The sequence below is a fragment of the Talpa europaea genome (assembly GCF_964194135.1).
Source record: "Talpa europaea genome assembly, chromosome: 9".
In the NCBI taxonomy this organism is placed as follows: domain Eukaryota; kingdom Metazoa; phylum Chordata; class Mammalia; order Eulipotyphla; family Talpidae; genus Talpa; species Talpa europaea.
The window spans coordinates 26,550,969-26,571,352 of NC_140076.1; the positions used below are offsets into that span (position 1 = coordinate 26,550,969).

The window sequence follows — 20,384 nt, forward strand, 5'->3', positions numbered from 1 at the left end:
TTGTCAGAAGTCGCGGGCTAGATCACACAGAATCTTACTTGTCTTCCAGGAGATCTGAAATTTTTCAAATTTTTCCAATGTAGTAAAAGTAATGAAAAAGTAAAAAACCTAAATATCATCAAGGAATCTAGCAGCTAAGTCTGCAGCCCTTCAGACTAGTAGGAATTCTCTAGTTTATTTTCTCTAATAATGCATATGAGATGATTTGGCATTCTCCAATTAAAACTACTTACCCTCGAGTAAAATGGGCATTCTAATTTTTGATTTTATCTATTGCTTCAGTCTGCATAGGATACTGCATCCACCAATCTGCCAGGTATGTGGGCCCCAGAAAACTAGCAAAAGGGTTTTATTTGGGGGATTAAAGTGATGAGAGGTAAAACTTAGAAATACCTGGCATCGAGGAAGCACTAATACATGTATCTTGCCCACAGGAGAAAGTGGGAAGATGATTTTTCTGAATACATGAATCTCTGTGGTAATTCACCATCTTTTTGGCAAGTTTTCATTAGAGAATAAAGCCAGAAATTAATTAGAGGGAAGTAGTCTAGAGGAAATGTTAAATTGCATGTGACCAAGAGGGAACTTTAGGAGCCCTCTATAGGGGGTTGAGGGCTTTGGAGGGCTTTGGAGGGTCACTTAGGAAAATTTAGGGTTATTTTATATAACACAGCTATATAATGAAAAAAATAACTGGAACAAATGTGCTTGAGAATCACTGCCAGAGATTATAGAACTAGGAAGATCACTCAGGTGAGAAAACTTAAGGCTCAGGTGCCTTATCCAGGCTGCACCTGGAGAAGATGCCAAATAGTAGGTGACATCCTGGGACCACATGAGATCCAGGTTCTGCCTCAGTGACACAGAGCTCAAGAACAAAAAAGAAAGGGAAAAGGGAAAAAGAACTGTTGTCCTGTGGGATAACATCTGTTGAGGGTGCTATGTTGCTGTAGGATGGCTGGAAAATCTGTCTTCTGTTCCAATTAGGAAGTCCAATCTGCAGGATGACAGATCTTTTCCAAGTGTTAAGCCCCTGTGCCTTCAAGGCTGTCAGGCCAGAGTCATATTGAACTTCTATAATTTGACATGGTAAACTCTCAGGACTGAACCAAAAAGGGACCACAGGCCGTGGCACTATTCCTGGCCCACTGCTAAACTTCAATAGGCCATGCCCCCAAATCTGGAGCAGATGGAAGAAAATGCACAACCCCTAGTAGTTTCTCTGGACAGAAATCAGGAGTTGACCCAGGGTGGGCGTTTGGAAGGATTCAGCCTCCGTCCTGCCTGGTGCTGGGATCAGCTCACACGGCTCCTGTGTCCACGGGGTACAGAGAATACATTGTCCATAAGGAGGATTATTCTGTACAAGAAGCTCACACAAAGGGAGAGGTTGTTTCCAGCTGCCTGGGGGAGGTGAGGAGGGGGTGTGAAAAGGAACCAGCCTTGCACTAGGGCATTCCTGTAGAGCTCAGTTTCTTTCCTTCAGCAGTAGGACAGGGGTGGAATACACCCGCTCCAGTTCAGTTCTAATGCCAGGACCCAGTATGGAGTTAGAAGGAACACTCAGTTACATCTTTTTATCTTGGTTGTTTCTCAAGGAAGTATAAGGTACAGTGAGCCAAATAGGTAGGGTGGCAAAAGACATGAGAGGAAGAAGAGAATAGGGTGACCAGGGCAGTGAGTAAAAGGGAAGTTCAACAGTCACTGAATCCCTGCACCAGGGCAGAGTTGGAGAAGGAGTGGTCTTAGGCAACGGTGTAAAGCTGACATTGATTCATGAAGCTTCCATCTGCAGCATGAACTCTGTGCTGTGGTAACATCTCAGGGTTGACAGCAGCTGCTTTTTTCTCCAACCTAGACATAAGCCTGACAGGCAAGGATCTAATTTCATTCTCTGGAAGCCTCCAAAGTAGGGGATAGCACAGTGCTCAGGTAAAACAGAGCAGTGAGAAACCGAGGAATACTACCAGAGTGCAACAAGAAAGCCATCTTTGGCAAGTCCTCTCTGAGCAAAGAGGTCATGCCCTCTTCTTTGAAGAACACACCATAGTTTCCCCTCCTGAGGGAATACCCATGTTAGGGGTGGGAGAGGCTCTCCACTGACACCTTTACTGGGTTGGATGGGCCCCAATGTTAGTGATGCTTCATAGGTTTTTGTACTCCACAGCTGTGGGCGATGGAGTGTGGGCAGTGATAACACATGTTCCCAGAACGAAAAATATGGAGATGTGTGTGTCTCCAGCGCAAGGAACTTTTTTATTCAAGGGCACAGATGTAGGTAAGGTCCAGTGTATATTCTTGTTGGGGCAAGAAGACTTTTCAAATAATATGGTGGGAATGAAATCAGTATCAGCCTGGAATAATAAGGAGGTTGGGTTGGCACCTTTCAACAGGAGGCAACCTTTTGGTGGAGTAAAGGTCGGCAGGCACCAAAATTTGCCCCAGGGAAGTTAGGGAACCACAGCTTCAATTCTGTTCAATATGACAGTTAGCTTTGCCATTCAGTGGGAAAAGGTAAAGACAATGAACAACTGAGTGGGCTGGCAGATGAAGGCAGTACTGCTGATGTGAGGAGGGAAAGGTGAGGCATTACCTCAGAGCCAAGGAAATGTCTCCCCACGTGTTGTGTGCCATGGTCAGTGAACTTTATGGACACCATCTTGATGGAACATGAATGCATGTGAGATCTGAGACCACTTTTCCAGTCCTCTGCTGCCACAGCCTGGCAGAATTCTGCCTGGCAATGAACAAATGCCCAAGTACTGATGTGTGACAGAAGAAAACAAAAAAAGGCAGCTGGAAGATATGAGCAGGTTCTTCTCTTAGGGCTTTTAGATCAAAGTAATCAAAGATAAGAAAACTTTTCATGGAGCACAAATTAGAATTGTTTCGCAGCACCCTTGAAAGCCTCTGACATTACAGTCTCTGATCCCCACGTAGCTCTTGTAGATTGTCAGCAGATAAGCCTGTGTCAGCAGACACAGTGGCCATCAACTTAAAAATCTTTATACTCAGAGTAACCCTTTGGTCCACTTCTCCTGACTCACATCAGCCCTAGCCCACAAAGGAGTACTAAGAAAGGCAACTTAGGTTGGAGACCCAAACTCACTCAGCTTTATTAAAGCAGACAAAGGCCATGTGGGCAGCTCCATTCATCTGGCTCTTATTTGGGTCACAAACTCAGTGGACTGGAAGAAAATCTCCTGGCTAAGGGCAGGAATGAGGCCCTTGTATGAGGACAACGAAACCCTGATGAAAGATGGTGTGACATGCAAGTCCCTCTTCCCTCCAAAATAAGAAAACTAAGTCCAGAGAAGAAGGAGCTTTTGCATGTGCAAAGCAAAACCCTTTCTCACACAGTCCTGCCCAGTAGTGTCACTTCCTAGGAAGCCCTCATCTCCGGCCCCTCAACATCTTCCTGCATGTGTACAGGGTGGGGTAAAGGACAGAGGACTTTGTGGCTATTTCCTGGGTAAGAGCTTCTCAGAGGATGGAGAGTACAGCAGGCCCGAGCTTCACCAGAGCTGCAGGTGGACAGTTTGTCCCGGTCCAGAAGCCTTGTCACCTGCAGATTAGAGAAACAGCCAGGATGGCACCTGGACGGGAGGGCACACACCAGTATGCTCAATGGCCATAGAGGCTGCTGTTTCTAGCAGCTCAAGGTAACACTGGTTTTCAAACAGTGCTGAGTTCTCCATAATCGTGTGCCCATCAGCACATGACTGACACAAAGCAGTATCACATCAGGGTAAGTTCTGGATTGAGAGTTAAGGAGGTCAGTGGGGGAGATGTGGCTATAGAAACTATCCTATATTTCATATTATATATTATAAAACCCATTATTTCATATAACTGTGCTAAATGTTTCACATTCATTTGCTCATTTTCATCTTCACAACAACCCTATGAGGTAGGTATTACTATCACCACTTACAAATGAGAAAACAGGTTCAGAAAAATTAGGTCACTTGCTCAAGATCACAGAGCTAGTCAGCAATGAGGCTGTAATTTGTCTGACACTAAGAGGCCAGGGTTTTATTTTTTGTAGTACCCATCTAGGTTGGCTTGGGCATAGGCAATTTCACTCCCCAACTCTGCAAAGAACACATGGGAGTGGAAGTAGCTGGCCACACTCACCGCTGGTAGGGATGCATTGAAGCCGACTTGATGTTGGTTTTTATCCCACTTGGCATTTTCCCTAAAAGGAACATAAAGAAAGACACCTGAAGCACAGTAACTGTCATGATAAATCATAAATGTGGTTTCTCAGATTCCCTTCTGCCACCTTCTTTATCATCACAGAACCTCTTTGGCATCTGCCCCTGGGTGGCACAGATCAGAGGTGTGGTTCCTCACCTAGCTCTCTCCCTGAGAGAGGGGGAGAGTGGGGGGTGGGGGGGTGGAGAGAAGAACACACCCCAGCAGGGTCCTGCTCATCTGCTCTTGAAAAAGATAGCTAAATCAGTGTGACTACCATTTCCTGCCACAGACAAAAGAAGCAATACGTTCCCTTACTTTAATTGTCCCTTTTCCTAGGTAGCTTGACTTACACCTGAACTCCTCCTGACTATGCTCATACTTACGGATGTGAGCAGGTGAGAGAGAACAGAGAGAAAAGAATACAGGTAGCACCGGGAAACTTGCCTCTTTGTCAATTCCCAATGCATTACCAAATGATCTTAATTAAGGTCTTAGAACTGTTTCTTTACATAAGAAAAGACAGTGATAACACACCTAGTACCCAGAGTAAATGGGAGAGAAGGGTAGCTGAGAGAGAGGTCTGAAATGAGATTGGGAAACGAGAGAAGTTTCTGTTAATCAAAGTTCTTCATTCTCTGGGGCTTGTTATAGAATTCCAAAGTGAAATATTTTTTCCTAAAAATTTTCTAGGCCCCAATCCAAGGAAGAAAAGGAAAAAAGTCCAGTTCTTGGGATGCTGGGGACCCAGAGAATCCAGCTTATTTCCCCTCCCTGCTCATGGTGTGACACATTACCTGGTTGACCTGCTTGGGCCATTTGCACTCCACTGAGCATCGGCTGCTGCTGGCTTGGAGTTCCTGCCATCTGTACCTGCTGTAATCCTGAGGCTCCCCCAAGGATGGTCCCAGCTCCTGGTTGACCTGGCTGGCCAGGACCACTGGTGCCCGAGGGTCTCCAGTTAGAGAGCCCCTTCCCAAAGGCAACAGCTGCCACCAAGGCATTGGTATCTGCAGGGTTAAAGGTCTGCTTGTTTGGCCGGAGACCTGAAGAAAAAGTAAGAGAGGACCTTTAAGTATACACTAGTCCCAGCAGCAGGAAGATAGGTATGAGTTCCAGGGTTTGGAATTATGACTTCAGCAGCATCTAGAGCCCCTGGTGGCCCAGAAGGAAAGCCAAAGGATCCCCATGACTATCTCAGAATTCATCCTTCTCATCTCGCCATTTCTTCCACCTATGCCAGGCCCAACCTTTACTACAAAAGGCTAACAGAATGGATGCACACTCTTTCCTAAAGCAACTCATGCTACATCCTCATTTCACCACTACCAAAACTACCATTCCTGTTCCCACAATCATATCCCTCTTTCCTGCTCTATTTTGCCACCCATCCTTCATACCTCCACTCTCTGATTCTCGTTCCTCTTTGCTGATTTTCTCCAGAAGATTTGAGCACATCTTATTCAAGCTCTGAATCTGCTTCTGTAACACATAAATTTGTGTAGTGATTAGAGCAAGCAAGAAATGATTATGGGGAAGACTGTGCTTTTCCAGGGAAAACTTAGGTCTAATCAGCTGCCCATCCCTACCACATAGGAATGGTAATGCCTAGCTTCTCATGATGGGACTTGGAAGATGGAGGGGCAGCAGGACAGTGACAGTCCAACCTGAGCTACATCGGTGCCAATGCGGGCGGCATCCGTCGTCAGTTGCTTCTCTTGCTCTTCCACCTCAGGGTCAGGCTTGGTTCTCAGATGGTCAGGGACCACTTCATGGCTGAAAACAGGGACTCGTCCTTCCGTCTGCCTCTGTAACACAGATTTTATAGATCTTACTATGTACTCCAAGAAAATTCAATCTGGCCTGATGCATAGTTCCTTCCACAGGCAAACAGTACATTTTCAGGGAAAACACAACCTGAGATTTAGATTATCTAGCATCACTATTTCCCACACTCTAGCCTTCCTTTCTCTCTCCTCACAATCCTATCTCTGTGAGACCCAGGGACAACTCTCTGTCATATTTTAATCAAAGGCTGGGATAGACAAAATCATAAAAGAACATACTTCCTGTTTGAGAGAGATAATTGGAGGAGGTCTTGGGATAGGCCTCAGGTTAATTCAGTACTCTTTGTGAGTGGTTCCTCAATTCCAGGACACAAATCTAGGTCTCTAAAATGCAGTCCTCACTTCTTACTGCCATACACCACTCCACATTCAGAATGTCTGGAATAACCAACCAACAACTGTGCTCTAGGTCCTCATCTAAAAACTTAATTCTCCAAGTTGTACCCTTCTCTTACCATGAGATCTTCATCTCGGTCTGGAGATAACACCAGAGGGATTATGACCTGATTACGGAACAGTGGTGTCTTTTCATGCTTCAAGACCTTGTTCAGTGTGTTCAACTGTCCAGAGAGCAAGGCAAAGCTGTCCAGGACAGAGGGCCTGGTGGTAGCAAGAAAGTGTCAGAATGTTCCTGGTAAAATAGTTACTAAGGGGTTCTTCAGACTAGGACCATCCAGACACCCACCCCACCCCTCACTTCCCCCACCCCCTCCCAGAACCACAACTCTATGGCTGGACTAGATGGGAAACGGGCTAGTTCATGAGGATTGTGGAGTTAGTAAAGAGGGGACACATGCTCAGTTTCGTCACAGATGTAGATGTAGAAAAAAGGGGGAGGTGGATGGGGATGAGAACAGTGGCAAAATAGGAACCATAGCGACCCTGGTATCACTAAAAATTCAGAAACTAGGTAAAAGCCTCCTTTCCACTCTGGAAATAGAAGTCACACTTCCAGAGTAGGTTTGATCTGCAACATCTGTGACGAGACCCAGTATGAACACCACATTCCTACTGAAGTGAAGGACCTCATCCCAGAGAAGTCAAAGAGTGAGAACCAAAAGCTAAAAGCAATCTGAGTTGGGAAAGTAGGCATTTCCCTACATCTTTGCCAGAGGCCCTAAGCCAAACTTCACCTGTTAGGAAACCCAGTTCTTTCCAAATCAAAAGATAATGCCAAAGTGATAAATAGTTACATCACTGGAGTTGCCCTAGCCACCTGAGGTTCATCCCCCCCACCCTTGGTGCCCTCCCCAGATTGCCCTGGCAATCCTTACCAGGTCAGCCGGTCATACTCGTTTTCCAACTTGTAAATGAAACTCCCCAATGAGTTCTTCAGATCACCCACTTGATTCAGCAGTGCATCTAATGACGCCTCAAGCTGTTTCTCCTCCCTCTGCACCAATAGTAACAGGTTGGTTACTCAAATGGGTGTGAATATGACACATACAGAGAAGGCTGAAAAGTCAGGGAGACAGTGCACAACACTAGTCAAGGGACACAGGTGCTCACTGGCACAGGACAGGCAGATGGTTAACTACCTTTGGTATCTGGGTTATACACAGCATCAACCCTTAGACCTTTCAACCCATTCACCCTACCTACTGCTTCCTTTCTCTCCTCACCTTCTAATCCATGCCTGGCACATCCTCTCATTGAGAATGTGACCAGACATAATATCTGAGGGTTAATTATCTTTGGTGCACTGTTGCAGCCTGCTCCAGCTTTCTTTGTCCTAGAATTTGTCTTATGCTTGGGGGGCCATATACAGGAAGACCATATACGGTCTCCCGTTTTACTTCATGTCGTTTTTAACAACTTTCAAGCACAGGCTCATAAAAATGATGCAAAACCGTCTTGCAGAGTCTCCAATGTGCATGAGAGAAGCCTTGATCCACTATTGGCCTCAGATTATAATTAGCTAAGATTTTCTTCACCGCGTCCGGGAATTCCTTCAACCCTCTGATGTCTCTCCAATTATAGACCCGCTTGGACTGTATCCGATGGCCTCTACCCAACAGCCTTGGCCGATGCACCGGCCAATCCACCACTTTCTTGAGTCATCTTCCTTGGGTTGCATCTTATCCTTCTCACATTACAACCAGATCCTTTCCCAACCCCCAGAAAATCTGTGCTGCCTCCTTCCTCCAGACGTAGCCTTAGCTTCTGTCTCGTAGCCTTAGCTTCTGTCTCCTGTCAGCCAGGCTCCGCCCCAACTCTCCAGTTGGCCTCGATCCCTCTCCAGTTGGCCTCATCCCGCATCCCGCGTTCCCTAAACCGTCAGCCGCGGACTCTGCGGCTTCCCCCAAACCCCAACTCCTCACTCATTCCTGGGCCAGCCACACTTAGTCCCGCTACCCGAAGATAGCTAGCGGCCAGCAGCCCTGAGCCAGTTCTTACCTGCATTGCTGCGGCAGCGACTTCCTCTTCCGGTTTCCAAGTCAGCGAGTCACAGGGTAAGGACCTCGTCCACCAATCAGAGACTCAGAACTTGGCCCTCCCACACACTTCCGGTTCCTGCCGGGTGCGCGGTAGCCGGGTCAGGGGTCACGAGTGGAGCATCTCCCCTGGCCCGGGCCGGCGCGGGAGGGCTGTGTGATGGCCTCGGAGCGCCCGGAGCCGGAGGTGAGGGGCGGGCGGGCGCGCTGCTGGGCTCCGGCATCTGAGGGAGAGGCCCCGGCGTCCAGGGGCGGCTGTGGCCTTCCCGGGTCTGGGGGCTGCCGGACCGCCGTCCGCTGATTCCTCGGGATTGGGAGGGGTGAGCAAAAAGAGAAACTCGTTTTGTTTACTGAAATTTCATCCGCTCGACAGGCTCCCGTTTTCTCGGGCTCTTTGACCAAACAATGGTATTAACAAAATCTGTATTGCTTTTCTGTTGCAGTTTCACTGGGCCACCCGGCAGTAGACTGACTTTGCCGGTTTCTGCTTTTCTCAAACATTTGGAATGCCATAGACAGCATAGATTAGTATTAGTGCTCATGCATTTGGAGAGTAGCTTTGGTTTTTTGAAACAAGTCAAAACATTTGATTCAGAGTGAAACCTCGTCCCACTACTGGCGCTGTAATTTAGCTATCCGAAACTTCAGGCAAGTCCAGACTTCCCCAGATCCTGTCTCCTTTATAAAATAGCTATTTCATAGGATGGTTTGAGCATCGCATATGTTAAATCAGAAAGTGCATGTTCGGCGTCCATTAGGTGCTAAGGGCTGTGCAAACTTTGCATTTTGTTACACTTTAACACTATCTATTCTGATGTACCTAGAAAGGAACTAAAAGGTGAGAGGTTAACTATCTTAACTCAAGTGCTACTGGACTGAGGTATAGCAGAATTTTGGAGTTAGAAGTGAGTATACAATCTCAGATTTAGAAGAATATCACTAGGAGAGGTGTCCAGTATCATAAGAGGACATATGAGTAGGTGGCAAGTGATAAAGGAGGATTTATTATAAAAAGATATTTGAATTGTATGTCACACAAGTAGTAGTCATTACTCAGTGCTTACTGCATGCCAGGGGCCATTCTCAGCACCTTTAATTAATGCTCTCAACCCTGTGAATTAGACTCTCTTAGCCCCATTTTTAAGTTGAAGAAACTGAGAAAAGAATAACAGAGTTATACAGCTGTTAAGTAGGTGGTCTGGCTTCAGGTCTGTTCAGGTCTATTCTGAACCATATATTTATAGTATAAATAATAAAGTAACCTCAGGATGGTAAATCTCCAGCTCATTGGAATTTGGTGTGATGAAGATTGAATATGGTTGTGGGAAACTATGCCCTATTTAAAAGAAGCAGACATGATGACAGGGGTAGCTAGAATAGCACTTGTCTCAGAAATAGCAATACTGAGGACAAACATGAAAGTGAAATATGTTTCATTATGGATTAAAATGAGAGAAATGGAGGGGAAATACAGCATACATTTTAAGCAAATGTTGAAAACAGCACACAGTCCAGTAAAAATCTAATACAAGGTACACAGTAAATCTTCTAGTAGTCACATTTGAGAAGGTAAAAGGAAACAAGTGAAATCAACTTTAATAATGTAGTTAACCCCATATTTCCAAAATGTTGTTTCAACGTGTAATAAAAATTAAGAGCTATTCAACTTGTTTTTGTATCAAGTCTTTAAAATCCAGTCTGTATTTTCCACTTATAGTACATCTCATTTGGACTAGCAACATTTCAAGTGCCCAGTAGCCTCATATCGTGGTGGTTACCACATGGAACAGTGCAGATCTAAAGTAACTTGTAGTTGAGACATACCTCCTGGGAGTCTCATTTAGCCCAAAATTAAGGATTCCTTATGTTCTTGTTTTGCATTTCTGGAAACTTTATCTCAGAAGAGTTCTGCCCCTAAGCATAAGAAAGTGCGGTTGTTATTGATATAATCCAGAGAGAAAGATTGGGTGCGGTCAGATTTAAGAAATCATTCATTCATCAAATACTTAAAATATTTTCTGAGTGCTGCTAAGGACTCAGACTTGTGCTAAGTATCAGGGTGGATATGAGCACTGTAAGACATTGTACCCTGTTTTTTTGTGGCATCAACAAGCGTTGAATTATGATAAGTGCTGCAAAGGAAAAATATGGAGTGAATGAGTGTCTAACAGAGGTTTTTAACCTACTTTGTTAAGGAAGTGGGGTTGGGTGGCTTATGAATCTGGCAGTTTGTTAGAGGAATGACATTTAAGCCTGAAGAGTGAGAAGTTGGCCATGAGAGCTAATTCCAGGCCAAGGGAATAGTGAAAATCCTGAGGTGAGAAGGAACTCAGAGCCATCAGGGAGCTGACAGGAAGCAGCTGCTGATGTGGATGAGGAATAGCTAATGTGGGGTGCTTGAGACTTTTAATTAAAAGTCTCCATGAAACAGACACTAATATTAACCCTATTTCACAAATGAGGAAACTGAGGCACAGAGTTTATGTGACTTCACTGACTGCGGGCTTGGAACCAACAATCAGCAGAACCAGCATTTGACCCTAGGTGCTATAACAATAGAGTGCTTGCTCTTGATGGGAGGGATAGGTGAGCAATGAGGCCGGGAAAGAAGATTCAGGTTGAGGCCATCCTGGAGACAAGATTTTGGCCTAAGTGCAGTGGTAAGGAGGCTTCAGACAGTCCGGGGGGGCAAATACATTATTTCATAGGAGTCTGTTAATAGGAAACAGCACAAGAGTTTGAAAAAACTAAAAGAATAATTTGTACCTTAACCACAAAGAGACAGGTGCCAAAAAAAAAAATATCTAGGCCATGTTTCTTTCATCTGGTATACACAGTATGTAACAGAATGCCTATAATGTTTTATTCATCTGGTTGTAAATGATCTGTAGGCCTCAATAAATGTTCCAAAGAATGATAAGCTGCTTTTATCATTATGCTGACTCCTTATTAGTTGCAGTAACATCCTTATGAAGCAGATTTTCTTATCCATACATTATCAATGAAATTTGAGGCATGAAAAACTTGCCCAAGCTCACCCAGATAGCATGTAGTAGAACCAGATTTGAATTCAAGTCTCTGACTCCATAGCTTTGCTTTGTCTCGGCCAGGCTACTCCAAGGGTAGTGCACTTCAGGTTTGGGGCCTAAACACTGGGAACTTGAGCAACTTACAAGTATGAATCCTGTGAGAACATAACTAATTCAGGGAGTCTTGAACATTAACGTGGAAAAATCCCTTGGAACTATTTAGAGGTAGATTCCTGAGCCCCATTACAATTCAGTTGGTCTGAGGAGGTGCCCAGGAACCTGCATTACAATAAGCACCTCAGATGATTCTGATGCAGCTGGTCCTTGGCTCACACTTTGAAAAATACTGTTTTAGCTGCTTACATTAATTCTTAAGTCTTCTGGTTCTGATAAATTCCATCTTGAATGTGAAGAGAAATTAGAGACAATGTTTTGAAACATAATAGTTGACTTTGAAGGCTCGTGTATAAGGAGGTATGTCCTGAGTTGAGGCATATGTTCCAGGTGTCAGTTTGAACTGACCGTGAGTTTATCATTCAGATTAATCCTTTGAGACAATGAAGCTGAGCAGTAGTAGAATTAAGCAACCTACTAGGGATCTGAAGAGACTTTCCTAATAGTACAGTGCTCAGCTGTACCCTCCATCTTGTTTATCCCACTTTCCCTCCTTACTTAGCATATCCTACGCAGCCTTCACTGTCATTTTCTCCTAAAACCCTCGCTTGGGTCAGATTATTATATTCTGTCACAGAACCACATTCTTATCTTTTGGCAGGACCACATTCTTATCTTTACTCAGTTTATAATAATAAAATAATCAGAGTGATTGATTCATGGGTTTTTTTCCCTCCACGACAGGGTAAATTTTGTGACAGCAAAGAATGCCAATTTTTGCTTACCATTCATATCCTTTGAGCCTAGCAGAGTGCCCAGCATGTCTTAGGCTGTCCACAAATGTGTTGGCTGATGAATGAGTGCACGTCCACTTTCTTTTGTTCTCTTTGGACTTGATGGCATTCTGATCAAATTAGGGAAATTAAACTGGAAAGGGATTTACTACAAGACAGAACAGCACTTTAAGCCTCAAAACAGAATAGCAGGCTGAATTTATCCAATGTAATAGTATTAATTGAATAATTGTATGTATCTTTAAAAAAGCCAGCTGCATGAGGACAGAATGGGGGATGTGTCTTAGTAGCCGCACAAGTGAGAAAGTCATGGAAGTTTCCTGAGTCCACAGTATGATAAAGCTTTTCAAAAAGTAAATAGAAAGTAGGAGACTGAATCTGTGACCTCACCCAGGTATTGTGCTTCATTCTGGCCTCCACGAGTAATGTTGAAAAGCAGACCAGCCAGAATTCATTCATAGGCATGTGATCTAAGATAGAAAATATTTAGGAAATGAAACCATGCCATTTGAAACATACTTAAAGAGCTAGGAGATATTTATTAGGGAGAAGCAAAGACTCAGGACTGTTAATAAATGTCTGCTAGATCTTCTTTACCAAAGGGTCATACTTTCCTTGTGTAAACTTAGGAGGTAAAACCAATAGTGGATTAAATATTTCCCAGAAAAATATTTTAATAATGGGCCAAGAGAATATCCAGTAGACAGATTCTGGCTCAATGTGAAGAAACTTCCAAGTATGTCATTAAATGGGGAGGAACACAAAAAAAAAAATTGAAGTGAATGACCCTGCAGGACTTCTTCCAGTCTCCAAAACACACATATTATTCATATGTGTGTTTATACAAACACTTTTAGCATATAAAGTGCTTTCAGACATCATTGGGATATGTGGTAGTATTTTAAATAGAGGAGGAAATTAATTTTCAAGCCCAGAGTCTTCCTCTATCAGATCAAATTTCTTTTCATAACACTGTTCTTCCTTTTAAAACAAATCTATTAGAATTCACACCAGAACCCGTCTCCCCAGATTCCAGAAACAGTAGAAAGAAGATAGTACCAGAAAAGAACATGAGAGGGAAATAATTTTCATGGAAGCAAAGGGATAATAGAACCACCTAGTTGTTTTTTTAATTTATTTGTTTATACATACAAGAACTGGGGTACAGGCCAGAGGTGCGGGGAGTGAGAGGATTCACCAGAGACAGAATGGGAGCAGAACAGGCAGGTTGGCTGAAATACACTGCCAGGGGGAGCAGTGGGCGAGTCAGGAGAGGTCTGCTGCACCATGTGGGTCACCTCGTTGGCCGGGATCAAACTCAAATAGCTTCATAGTGCTGATGCTTAACCCCTTGCATCACAAGGGAGGCTCCTAGTTTTCTGTAAAATGGATGAGACAGGATAGGAACTCGTTAACACCAAAAAAGCAGATGTTGACCAAAGTGAAAAATTAGGAATCATGGGTAAAATGAACATAGCTTGAAACGGAAGAGAATAAATATAGCTTGTGAGTGCAATTTCCTTTATCCATACATTCATTCACCAAATAGTATTTGAACACTTAGTGTGTCTTGGCTAATTGCTAGGAATCCAGCAAAGAAATTATATAGACGCAGCACCTACCTCCCCAGAGCTTTTAGACTGGGAGAAACAAACATTAAGAAGTAGACAAATACTTCATTCTAAACTGCTGGGTTCTGTGAGGAAGTACAGCCTGCTTTGTATATGCCTGACAGAGGTTAGTGCCAGGGGTCATGGAAAAATCTTTTATTAAACCCAGAGTTGCCAAGATTTCAATCTCAAGGAGGGAGTGACCAAATTTCTCCAACTGTTCTTATGGTGATCAGGATTCTTGGATATAGGCTCTCCCCACTTTAACCTGGGCTCAGTATGGGCCAGAACTTTTCTTGGTGTTTACTTGCACAGCTGAAACAGGCTGGCTGGCATTTGGGGGAAAAGTTTTTACTGACTACCAAAGAGGAACTAAAGGAACAGTTTCCAGACGAGTGTGATTAGAGACTAGTAGAGTTAGGAGTTCCTAATAACAAGTAATACCTTGCTATTATTCGTATGTGTGTTTATACAAGCACTTTGAGCTTATAAAGTGCTTTCATCCATCATTGGGATAGGTGGTGGTATTTTATAGAGAAGGCCATTAACCTTCAAGCCCTGAGTCTCCCCTATTAAATCGTATTTTCTTTCTGTAACACTGTTCTAAAACAAATGGAACTAGTGTGGTTGAGACTAGTGTAGTGAGGAGAATAATGTGTTGATTGTGATTAGTTTTAAATGTTACATTTGCTTTGCTTAAAACATACTAATGAATTCACTTAATCCACCAAGTTTCATTGAGTATCTGACATTCCAGGTACCGCAGTGGGCCCTGGGGCCAGAGTGATAAACAGAAAGGACTGCTGATTTGGGATATCCTTTCCATTCTGATAATCCTGAGCCCCAACCCATCCTTTTTTAGATAATCTTAACCAGCATCCAGCATAGTTAGCTCATAGATAAAAGCAGTTACTAACTGCCAGCACCAGCTTAGCCGGTCCTGAGGGAGAGCTTGCTCAGTTTCTGAGAGTATTCCTCCCTGAGACCAGTGGTCAGAGAAATCATTGCTACAGTTTCCTTCTTTGCCACTAGACCCCTTTTCTGTTTTCAGGAACTTGCCAGTACAATTTGATGGGCTCTTTTGAGAGGGCTGGTAGTTAGAAGTGATGGTAGATAACTTTATCTACTTTGCCTAACTGGCTTGGAGATTTTTCTGCAACTTACTGTTTTCTGAAGCTACGTTAGTAGTCATCTTTGACACCTTTCTTTTTGTTACTTTCCTCCCTACTTACAATTAATCACCAGTTCTTGTCTGTCTTATTCTAAAGATTCCTTAAAATGCAACTAAGCTCACTTGCTCAAAAGTTAGTTCAGCTGACCTTTATTTATTTATTTATTTATTTATTTATTTATTTATTTGATGCTTATAACATGGCTTTATCCATGAAAGCAGTTGTAGTTTTGCATTCTAACTCAACTCCTTGTCATCAGGGACCCGTCGCAAACTGGGCCTCCCCTGGTGGCGCAGCGGTTGAGCGCTGGGCTGCGAAGCTGCCTGCAGCCTCTGCAGCGCCAGTTCGATCCCCAGCCACCAGCAAGGGTCCCACATGGCGCGACAGACCTCTCCTGCTGCACCCACTGCTCCTCTCAGCAGTGTTCTTCCTCACTCTGCCTGTTCTGTTGCCCACTCTGGCTCTGGTGAATTCTCTCACCCTCCCGCGCTTTTGACTGTACCCAGTGCTTGTATAGATAAATAATAAATCTTAAGAAAAGAAAAGAAAAAAAAAAAAACAAAAACTGTTCACACAATGGCTGCTTTGAGTAACTCTGGTCTAGGCCACTGTTCTGTGGTCGCTAAGGAGCTTTCTGGTCACTAAGGAACTTTCTAAATCATACAGTAACCAGAGGAATTTTTTAAATGCAGATATAATATTGCCCTGCCAAAAAAAAGATTCTCACGTCTTGACCTAATTCTTGGGATAAAAGCCAAAATCCTAGCCAGTGCTGACCTCAGCACAGTGTAAGAAAGCAGTGTAATAAGGAATGGTAATTCCCCCAAAGTATAATTTCAGGTAGTATGGAGACATAACATCAAATGATATTGAACCACAACTTCTGGTTACTTTGTCTTTATTTTTCCCATTAGGTCAAGGTATCCTTTCTGCTTGTAAAGCCCATCCTGTTCCTTCTTGTTCCCACTTTAAATCTTCTCTGCTCTCAATTCCCCAGTTTTATCCATTTGTCACTCTCATTAGAGGGGCCTGTGTTTAACTTATGACCTTACACCTACTAGTTATGTTAAGTCACTTAACTTTTTTGGACCCCAGTTTTCTTTTGTCAAATACTTTGTGTGAAGATTGAATGAGTTCACTTATATAAGGAGCCTACTATTGTGCCTGGTAATAACCTGTAATAGTTAACTTTTCTTATATATTCTTGCTGAGTGCCAGGCACTGTGCTGAATACTTCATGTGCACATATTCCCTTACTCCACATAACAGCACTGTTAGATTGGTATTAGAATTATTTTATGTTGCTTTACATAAGATAATCTCATTTTACAAATGAGGACAATGAGGCCTCCCCAGTGGCGCAGCGGTTGAGAGCTGGGTTGCAAAGCTGCCCGCAGCCTCTGCAGTGCGGGTTCAATCCCCGGCTGCTCCCAGGCCACCAGAGGAGGGTCCCACATGGCGCGCAGACCTCTCCTGCCGCCCGCTGCTCCCCTCAGCAGTGTACTTTGGTCCTTCTGCCTGCTCTGCTCCCCGCTCTGGCTCTGGTGAATTCTCTCACCCTCCCGCGCTTCTGACTGTACCCAGTACTTCTATAAATAAATAAATAAATCTTTAAAAAAAAAAACAAAAAACCAAATGAGGACAATGAGGCTTGAAGAGGTTAAGTACCTTTTCCAAGGATCTTACAGATCACAGGCTGCTAAGTGGCCAAATTGGGGTTCAGATCCATGCTGTCTGATTCTGATACTCTTGCACTTAGCCTCTGCAGTGTGCCACTAAATATATTTTCTGCGCTCAATAAATATGAGTCCCTTCCCTCTTCTTGCCTTCTACTTTCATCTCTGCCATTTTCCAATATCTGTGTCTGTATGTCTTTTATCCTTGCTTTCTGTCTTGGAGCAGACTTTATTCATCTTTAGTCATTACATCTCTCCATACTCTTCTAACATCAGGCCCCCTTCTTTATTGCTATTCCGGGGCTGGTTTTTGTTTTTTTTTTTTTTTAAGATAGATTTATTTGTGCATGCAAGAACTGGGGTACAGGCCAGAGGTGCAGGGGGTGAGAGGATTTACCAGAGACAGAGTGGGGAACAGAAGAGGCTGACTGACTGTAGCAGGTGAGACAGGAGAGGTCTGCTGCGCCATGCGGGAGGCTCCCTGGCCGGCCAGTGATCTCACTCATGCTGGCTGTGGTTAGCTTCACATTGCTGTGTTTAACCCTTTGCACCACCAGGAAGGCCCCGGGGCTGTTTTGATCTCTTGTCCATGCATATGTCCCCACGGGGGAGGGGAAAAATTCACTTTCTTTTGGCACCACATTTCTCAACATGCAGGCATTGACTTCTATTCATTTCCCTTCTACCACTCTCTCCAGTCCTCCAACTGGGCATCGCCCCATACTCCATTAGTCAGGAACACAGGTAAGTTATTTGTAATTCATCTAAAACAGGAACAGAGTAATCTTTAAGGCAATAGCAAGGAAACAAAGGAGTGTTGCAAGAAGGTTTACTCTGAAAGAGACATTGAAGGAGTTCAGGTTAGTTGACCCTTGTTTTCTCTGTTGTGTCCTAGCACTTTTGTCTGCTAGGACTGAGAGGGTTGAGAGACTGGCAGTTCTGGGTAGAATAGGCGAGGCTGCTGGCCAAGGGTAAATAAAGGATTGGTAAAGACCTGCTAGATTTGGCCCATTGGCAAAGTGATGAGTTCTTTCTGTCAAAGTGCAGCTGCCAGGTCCAAAGGAGAGTGTTAGTCTGTCCTAAATCAGTATTTGGCAGGACTTGTATGATAGATGGACACAAACTTGAACAAGGGAACTGATGCTTATTAGGAATATTATTGAACTGACTTCCTATGAGTGAATGGAAGGAAGGAACTAGAGCTTTGACAATGTGGAAAGGTCACTTCCTCTGTATAGTGGTCTATAGAGGGGACTGGGAGCAGAGCTGAGAACCAAATCCTTGGGGGTACCTTGCACAGAGGTGGGAGTGACTTTGCTTCTCACTATTGGATCGTGAGCCCTTGGATAAGTTACTTGCACAGTGATCTTTGCTTACTAGGAGTGAATTTTTAGACTTTTACTAATGTCTCCTTGTCTGCAGGTGGAAGAAGCTGGGCAGGTGTTCCTGTTGATGAAAAAGGATTATCGTATCTCCCGGAATGTCCGCCTGGCTTGGTTTCTCAATCACCTGCATCAGACTGTGCAGGCCACACCTCAGGAGATGCTGGTGAGCCCCCAAAGCACAATAGAATATGAGGGCTCGTCCAGAGGATCTCTGTTTTTTTTTAATTTTTTTTTTTTTAAGAGAGTGCTGGAACACCCTTAGGATGAGAGACTCAACTCTTGAGGAATCTCATTCTAAAAGGGGCAAGTTATTTCTCCAAGTTATGCTCACATGATGATTCCACAGGGGAAATTTTGCTTGATAATTTTTCCAGGTAGTGGAAGGAAGAATGTATGGTTGGGTTGCAAGAGATAGAGCTAATGGTATGTGGTTTTTGGATATGAAAGTCAGGTCCTGGAAAGAAAGGGTAAATCCTCCCTAACCCTCTCCTTTTCTCTCTACCCTCCTTGCCAGCTTCAGTCTGAACAGGAATTGGAAGTCCTCAGTGTCCTACCTCCCGGGTGGCAGCCAGATGAACCGGTGATCCCAAGGCCATTCCTCCTCGTACCTTCCACCCGAGTCACCTTCCTGGCTTGGCAGTATCGATTTGTAATTGAGCTGGATCTTAGCCCGTCTACTGGCATTGTGGTAAGGGGTTGGGATATAGTAAGAATAAAAGATGGTGTGGGGGTTGAAAAGGAGATGGGGAGGCCTGGAGGAAGTAAAAAATAATCCAAACCTACCAGTGTAGAAAGGAGATAGACCTGTAAAGGAATGGCCAGTGTTTGAAGACAGATCCCATTACATCCGTGGCACTGTGTTTGGCGGTACTACCAACTTTAAGATCAGAGTCCTGTCAACCCATGGAAGCTGCTTGTTTCTGCGCTGTCAGAGCTGCCGTTGATTTCCCTTGAGATCTTTTCTTGTATTGCCCTCAGGATGATTCCACAGGGGAGATCTTGTTTGATGAAGTTTTCCATGCCCTCTCCCGCTGCCTAGGCGGGTTGCTTCGGCCTTTCCGAGTGCCTGGATCTTGCATTGACTTCCAACCTGAGATCTACGTAACTATCCAAGCCTACTCCTCTATTATTGGCCTACAGTCCCACCAGGTACTGCATCCTTTCTCCAGGTTTGACCTTTGACCTAATTTCTGATAATCCATTGACTTTTCATGCCCAAAGTCCCTAGCTCTGCCAACTTCTTGGGCCTCTCCTCTTGAGAAGAATCAGTTTCTCTGGTCTTAAAGAACCTTCCCATAGACTTTAGGTCAGTTAGCATCAGTTGGACATGGGCCTTTCTCCTCTAAGTCTGGTTCTGGCCACTGTATGTTTATCACCCTCTTCTCCCCTACTTTAGTTTCATCAAAAGGTTTGCTATTTTCCTGACCTGGCTATACCCCCAGGAGATGGTCTTTTGCAATAGTTTTGTGATTTTTAAATATACCCAGAAACATAATTTCTTCCAAGGACAGAGAAAGGTTATTTTTTCTGAAGGCCCTAAGAACTTTTGGGTGTAATGAGGACCATACAGATAATGACAGGCCTTATCCAGCATCCAGCAGGCTATCATGAGACATCCTTTTGGAGAACATCCAAGTCTGTTACTAGAATATCTGTTTTTGGCTTAGATAAACATTGGCCCAGTTTCCCCTCATCTGCTCTTAACCACCCTTAACTCATTGGTAGGGGTGAAACTATCCCCAATGGCTGCATCATTACCTTAGCTATCAAACTGGCATTGAGAGACAGGGATACATGAAACAGCATCCTAGGGTCTCAAATTTGGCGCTTGCTTGGATCCCAGCCCTTCAGCCTGGTTTAAGTGCTGTCTTAGTGCAGCTGTTAAAACTATTGGTTATGAGCTACTCATTGACAGAGGCTTTGTAGGCACTGATGGCCACACAGAGAAAGCATGGCTGTTAGGCAATTACTCAATACTTGGTTCCATTCAGGAAATACTTCCTGAAGCCTGTCTATCCTAAGCCTAGACTAGGTCCAGAAGACAGATGCATCAGATACTATCCCTATCCTCATGAGAGGAGTTGAGAATTTAGTGGGGGAGACAGATATTAAGGAGCTAGTTTTC

General features: G+C 44.1%; 2 protein-coding genes across 2 annotated transcripts in view; one reads left to right on the forward strand and one right to left on the reverse strand.

Annotated features, from left to right (window-relative positions):
* Positions 1-4,133: 4,133 nt before the first annotated feature.
* On the reverse strand, positions 4,134-7,489 carry MED8 (mediator complex subunit 8; the record flags this gene model as incomplete). Its single annotated transcript, XM_084241697.1, is given in 7 exon segments — positions 4,134-4,198; positions 4,995-5,243; positions 5,598-5,679; positions 5,865-6,005; positions 6,500-6,644; positions 7,319-7,465; positions 7,467-7,489. Coding segments are annotated over 7 exon segments (852 nt in total).
* A 1,150-nt stretch (positions 7,490-8,639) lies between these two features.
* The window catches only part of SZT2 (SZT2 subunit of KICSTOR complex), a gene marked incomplete at both ends in the record, with an annotated part of 50,230 nt that continues 38,485 nt past the window's right edge, over positions 8,640-20,384 (forward strand). The window contains 4 exons of the mRNA XM_084242290.1: positions 8,640-8,666; positions 18,297-18,422; positions 18,774-18,947; positions 19,238-19,408. Coding sequence (XP_084098416.1) covers positions 8,640-8,666; positions 18,297-18,422; positions 18,774-18,947; positions 19,238-19,408 — 498 coding nt within the window. The remainder of the gene's footprint in view (positions 8,667-18,296; positions 18,423-18,773; positions 18,948-19,237; positions 19,409-20,384) is intronic.